The following is a 6718-nucleotide window of genomic DNA, read 5'->3' as shown; positions in this document are numbered from 1 at the left end:
AGTTTCTGCTGCTCCGAAAAGCCAGCAAGCGCAACAAGAGTTTAACTTGAACGAGTTCCTCGATAAAAATTCAGGTGGTAAGTTAAGTGGGAATAAACAATTCTCAAGTGGATCCACTGGCGGAAGTCGTTTACAGAGGCTGTTTAACTCCGCTTCCACAGAACAACAGAATCACAAGAATATTGGAGCAGAGTTTGACCATTATCTGCAGAGTTTCGAGTTTGACACTGAAACAAATGACCTCAGGTTCCACCCCATCCACACTGAAGCCCCCACACCCAAGCCTCAACAGCAAGTGAGCAACAGTAACATGTCAAACAGCACCCCCACTTTGAGTAACGGCATGAGCTTCATTGCTGATGTTAGTTCTGCTACTGCCCTCAACAATCCCCAACAGCAAAACCAGAAGGCCAGCAGATTTGCGCATATGTTTGTGTCTGATGTTAATCAGAATAACCTGCCAATTATGAGCTCGCGTAACAATGATGGGAATAGCGTGGAATTGTTCCGTGGTGATAATTCGATTGAGGGAGAGTCTAAAGGTGCAACGCGTACCCTTACAGTAGACACAGGGGAGAAAATTCAGATTCTGTCATTGGCTGATATTGAATCGGATGTCAGTCCAGTACCCTCCGAACGAAGCAGAGATTGGCAGTGGGCCCCGATTCCTCATAATGTAAATGCAGAGTCCAATCTGAGCATCCAGCAGCAACAACAACAGCGAATAATATCTGCTAATGAGCTTGAGAAAGGTCTACTTGCAACCTCACCCCCAAATCGGGATAATGACCTTTCTGCATTCACGTCTCTTCTTAATCAGCTTGGAGGCTCAGCGTCCAATACTCAGGCCAATATGGCAAATAATCGAATGGTGTCGGCACAAAATCAGAGACCTGTTCATTCTCCTGGCCCTGAGCTCATTCAAGATGAAAAAGAACTTAATGCACGTCGTATGACAGCGGCTGCTGCTGTCACTTCATCAGAAAATGTTCCTAGATCAGGAACTGTGAATCAAATGCCCCCCATGCCAGGAGGAAATCTAGCTAATCAAAAGCTATTTTCTGAAGCTGCAATCCAATTACAACACAACCATGAAATGAATCAGAAGAGACCCAATGACGTGCAATTTGGACAGAAGACACCCCGAAGTTTCCAGGAGGAGCCCAATGCATCTGTGAACAGACTTGGCCCAAGACTTGTGCAAACATCAGCACCATCACAATCATCCGCCGTAAACTTGCCACCTGGTTTGCAGAACTTCAAGCAACAGTTGCAAATGCGTGAGCAGGAGCACCTACCCAACATTGACCCGAGGCAGCAGCCACATATGCGCAGTGGGCCACAGCAGCAGCAGCAGCAAAGCACAAGTGCTGCTAACAACATAGGGGCAACTGTTGGCACCCGAAGGGGACCTTCTGACAACTTTACCCCGACTGTAGTCATGCGTAATTTGTCCATGGACAATCCCAATTCCATGGCGTCTAGCCAGAGCAACACAACCACGAATCCCAATTTGGATTTGTTGGGAGCCTCGATGTTTGCCGGTGAGGTTTCCGGAAATCGGCAGAGTGTATCACAGCAAAAACCTCTGTTTCCAGGTATGTTGAAAGGTCAGACCCTGAATTTGACTCAGCAAATGGATCCTCGGTTTCAAGAACTTGTGCGAAACATGAATACGCAAGCCTTCGCAAAGCTAGTTGCTGGGAGTTCTACAACTCAGGCCCTTCAAAACGCACAGCTATCAGCAGCTGTTCAAAACGCAGGACAAGAAGGCAATGGAAATGGTACCTCGACTGTGGGGGTTATTGGAGGCAGCAATGTGGGATCTCTGACGTCATCCACAGCTGGAGGCATATCTTCGCAATCTCAAGCAGCAGGAGTAATGGCGCCATCCTCGGTGACAGCACCCAATGTAAACGTTCCCACGATGGTTGGTCCTGCAGCTGCGTCAGCGGTAGCTGCGCTTGTCAATCCATTCCTCTTAAATAGCATGATACGGCCAAATACAGCTGCGCCTCAATTGATGCTCCCTGGGAATCCTGCTGCTCAGCTTCAAAACCTGTTGGCGAGGCAGCAATTGGCAGCAGCGTTATTGATGCAACAAAGAGCGCATGGGCCATCAATGGCTTTCAGACCGCCTGTACCCAACAACACTGTGCCCGGAGCACCTCTTAACCCTGTTGTCGGGGGAGCTCCAGGACCGGGTATGCCTGGTTCGGCCTCGGGGGCAGCAGCAAACAAGGGAACAAACCCTCTCAATGCCGCATTGTCAGCCAATTTGGCAGCACCAAGTTTGCTTCAAAGCCAGCATCAACTTAACACGGGTGCCAACAATCGTGCGGCTTCCGAGCAACTGCTTACTGCTTTGGGATTAACATCAACTGCTCAGCAGAACTTGGCGGCAGCACACAATGGATTGAACTTTGGCAATGTCACAACCTCAAATAGAGGATTAACCAGTCCCCTGTTTGACCCGATTACTGGTTCGTCCAGTGCCAGAGGTAACGGATCCAAATAGAGGTTGTGAAACTCTTTGGGACGGAACAGTTAGTGACGTCGACCAACTTTTCTACTTCCATAATTTATATTCAGCTTTACCTTCCCAAGGAGCTCTTATATTGTCACTGTCTTGCAATTCATTCTGATTGACAAAAAACAGGTCGATGAAATTGACCCTCTCCAAATTAGCTGACGAATAAGATTAAATAAAAAGTTATTGCGTTTTAAACCACTCATCTGATTCCGAAGTCATTATTACAATTTGATTTGAAATGAGTTGATGAGGCCTGATACGACAATTCAAAATAAAAGATTGAATTAGAATTGTTAATTTTGTACTATAGATGTTATGATTCATTCGTTATTCCCTGTTTATTTTCTGATCCTTTATTCACTTTTCCCATGTAATATTGCTATGCTAATTTCTTACTCCTTTTCGTTATCATTCGTTGTTTGTGTTTATCGAAAGGCCGAGTTCAATTACTGTACTTAGTTGTGGTAGTAAAAACTGACTTTTCATTGACTTTCAATACGATTTAATGTTATCTTGCTCATTAACTAGATACTACAGAATTAGTCATCAGTTTAGTTTCAGCTTATCACTTCCAACATTGATCCATGTCTGATGAGCTATCGCCTGTTAGACCCAACAATTGCGATTCCCAAATCCTTACCTTGGATTCTATTTCTTAGTTTGCGACTTGATTAATTGTGAAGCTACTCGAGACAGTTCTATTACCGTGGAGAAATTTATGCTGTGAAGGAATATATGTGGGGGGTTGGTGGATTTTTGTTCAGGTGCTCCCATTTCATCATTTTTGGATTATTGGGAACACTGGATTTGTTTTTCGAGACCCCTGTACCTCACGTCGAGCCGAAATCTATTTCCAAACTCGTTGCTGTTCTTCAAAGTAGAGAAGTTTATGCATCAACTCTGATTCCAGTAAGCAAGAAAAACTTAAAAGACAACTGGACTTCTTAATTCTCAAGAGTTTTAAGTGAATATATTGGATCAATATGTTGAATTTGACTTATTGAGATCCAAGATCCAGATACCTTTTCCAACAGAGTGACAATTCTTTTTTTGCTCCGAAATGAATGGTAGCTTGGAACATTAGGCAAAATTGATAAAAAATATAAAAAAGAATTACTGAGCTAGATTTTGAAATGATAATGAGCTGTCATTCTGCATATTAGTTTTTTCTTTTTCGTTTTGTTTAATTTGGTTTAGTGATTCTCTACGGATCTGTGTATTAATCTGCTAACTAATTACCTATTTGTTTAATTAAATAATTGTTATTGTGTTGAGAGTCGTTTCATTCTGTTTATACTAACTGTTTCAGTAAACTTACATAATACATACAAACATTTATACATATGATGAGTTGTTGTATCTAGTTGCTGTTATCATATAAATTACCACGAGTACGACTACTACACTACTAATACTCTTCTCTTATCTTCTCTTACTATATGACTATGATGTCTCTTCAAACAATGGTGCTATCTTCATTATATCTCTTGTCTTAACTCCTCTTTTTTTGTCTAACTACTCCTCCTCCTTCACTTTTCATCATCATCTCTACCACTCGTTTCTTCACTCACACTCATTTCAAATTTAGTCGCTCAAATTAAATTGCTCTACCCCCCCCCCCCCCCCCCCCTATTGGTTTTCCCAGGTTCACTCTCAGATTGTGGAGTTTGAGCGCGTATGCGTTGCTAATCCACATACACAGACAAACACTTTACGTTGTCAAGATTTATAACCCACGCATTTATGCCTTTCTAAGTTCCGTATTATTGAGTAATGTCTTGGCGGCTTTTTTCCAAGTTGCCCCTTGTGAAAATTGAGTGCTTTCTCTGCAGTGTATAGTTTTTCATTATCGTAGGCAACGCGCAGCTTAGTTTCAACCATCCCTTTTTGCTTGTTCAACCTCTGATAAACTTGGATTGGATTATTTCTTCATGTTAAATGTAACATTAGTGCTAACTTGCCCCTAGATTGTTCCCAGTAGTCTAGTGTTCCATAGTTAGATATGCACTAACTAATCCTAGTTACCATAAAGTTATGAACGCCATCCCAGATAATTAACTGTTTCTTAATTAGTCAAGTTTTGCTAACGACGACAACTTTGTTCATGCTCCCAAAAATGACAACTTCGTTCATGCGCACTTAATTAATTATTACAATGATAGCTATATTTAAATCCCCGGGTGGACAGTGGAAACTTGTCTTCCAATTGAACGTACTGAGCCATGTCAGCACATAGTACACCAACAACCCCAACCAACCCACTTGTCTGTTAGTTTAAATGTCCAAATTACCTCGATTCTTAATTGCTCGCTTGATTATACCCCCACCCACCATCACTACCACACAACCCTCAAAAAGCAATCACTTGTTTGAGATCATAGATTAATTGCATGCGTTATAGTAATTACAAAGAAAGAGTGGCCATTATTTTTCTATCCCCATTTGTACATAGTCCCCTGTCCTTGTCAACAAACCCATCCTAACCCCCCCATCGCCCTCCCATCCAATCAAGTGCCCTGCCTTCTTCACCTGAGGTGTTGTTCTAGTGAAGCATACTGAATTATTAAAGTTATAATCAGTCCGCCGTCAACATCTAATCTTTTCATTTTTGAACTCGTTATGAAATATTCTGATGTTATTACATTAAAATCACTCAGAAACATTAAAGTGATTCATATTTCGAGCTGGTCGACGATTTCAAAGCAAATAACAGCTATTCACTGCTTTCATATTTCAACTTGTTAACGTTCATTTCGTGAACCAGAACAAATGTTCTATTTTTTTCCTGGATTTCAAGACGAAGCTTTGTCTCGATTAACGATGTCATTGTTAGTGTTAGCCATTTTGGTGCTATTACATTGTAGCGCGAGCTTCTTGTTCTCCCCTCGATTAAAGATCAAACTGAAACTGAATTCCGAAAAGTATAACTTGGTCATGCATAACACCCAAAGTCGTTTTTTTTCCAAATCTCCTATCAATAATTTGTTATTTTTTGAAGAGGCCCATATCCTAACATTTTAGGCCTACTTATTGCAAAGTTTAGATCTTCTAACGACCATTTTCCGCCGGTGCATTAAATTATCCTCGCAAATGCTATTCCATTTTTTCGATTTATTCACCTGGCGAGAGATATTAAATTAACGACATGTGGTTGTAGAAAAAGAAGGATTTGAAGATGAATATTGTCCATTAAGTCATCACCAATTCTACAGACTAACATCAACCGCCACTTTAGTGGCGTAAACAAATAAAATAGATTCTTCTAAATTACATTTGATTGAACAGTCCTTTTTCAGTCCTATTAAGTAGTAAATATTGTTCATAATTTGAATTAGATATCTGTTCGCTGAAGAAGGCTGAGCTTATCCATGAATGAACTGTGCTGGAAGTTTTACCATAGTTTTAATTGAAGTTGAAGGTATGATTGCGGTATCTTTAAATGAGATGTTATGTTGAGTTTGATCTTTTGTGTCGTAGTTTTGACTACTAAACTGAAACAAAATGCGTAAAGATCTATAGCTTAAAAGTGCTGGACAGGTAAATTTGTTTGTCTTGGTTTGTTTATTTCTTATTGTTATCTTTGCATTGTGCAAGTGATAAAGAATGATGCTGATGATAATTATAATAAACAATCAATGTCAAACAAAAGAGTAACTTCAATTGATTCTTCAAGGCATTTTACTCTTTCTCTAGTAATTATCGAGTTTCTTATAGAGATAAGTTCTAAATGATCCCGGGACACATGAGTAAAACATTTGTTATTCAAATCCTTTTTAATAAATTGGCTAGCTGAAAAATGATTATCTGTATAGCGCGTTGCAAGTTAGGTACAAGATTCGGAGTTAAATAGTTTACCGGAAGAGGAATGGAACTCAGGGTATTTCAGCGTTTCAATCGAGAGAGGAGATATCCTTAATTTTTGCCGTCCATTTTTGAAGCAATTTTTTAATGCATCTCAGGTGGTGGAGTAATATTTTCTATTGCTCCGAAGGAATCATGAAGCAATTACTGTGGAAGGGGGTCGTTTTATGCAACAGTTTTGCTTAACCGTTTTTATTCTAGAACATTCTTTTGCTCGCCTGAAACATTTTGAGTGTTTTTACGCGTGACTTCTCGATGTTCGCGTGATCAAAATTTATCCCATTCAGAATTGATATCAACTTAATTCGCTGTAGTTATTTACTG

The 6718-nt window shown here is 40.4% G+C and overlaps 1 protein-coding gene across 1 annotated transcript in view; it reads left to right on the top strand.

Moving 5' to 3' along the window:
* Positions 1–6209, top strand: part of LOC142339019 (uncharacterized) — a 7041-nt gene extending 832 nt beyond the window's left edge. The window contains exon 1 of the mRNA XM_075388635.1: positions 1–6209. This exon is cut by the window's left edge and continues 832 nt beyond it. Within this exon, the coding sequence (XP_075244750.1) occupies positions 1–2518 (2518 nt within the window). The 3' untranslated portion in view covers positions 2519–6209.
* Positions 6210–6718: the final 509 nt, after the last annotated feature.

Source organism: Convolutriloba macropyga, chromosome 5 (assembly GCF_964194025.1).
Source record: "Convolutriloba macropyga chromosome 5, txConMacr16.3, whole genome shotgun sequence".
NCBI lineage: Eukaryota > Metazoa > Xenacoelomorpha > Acoela > Convolutidae > Convolutriloba > Convolutriloba macropyga.
This window is presented reverse-complemented; position numbering and strand designations above follow the sequence as displayed.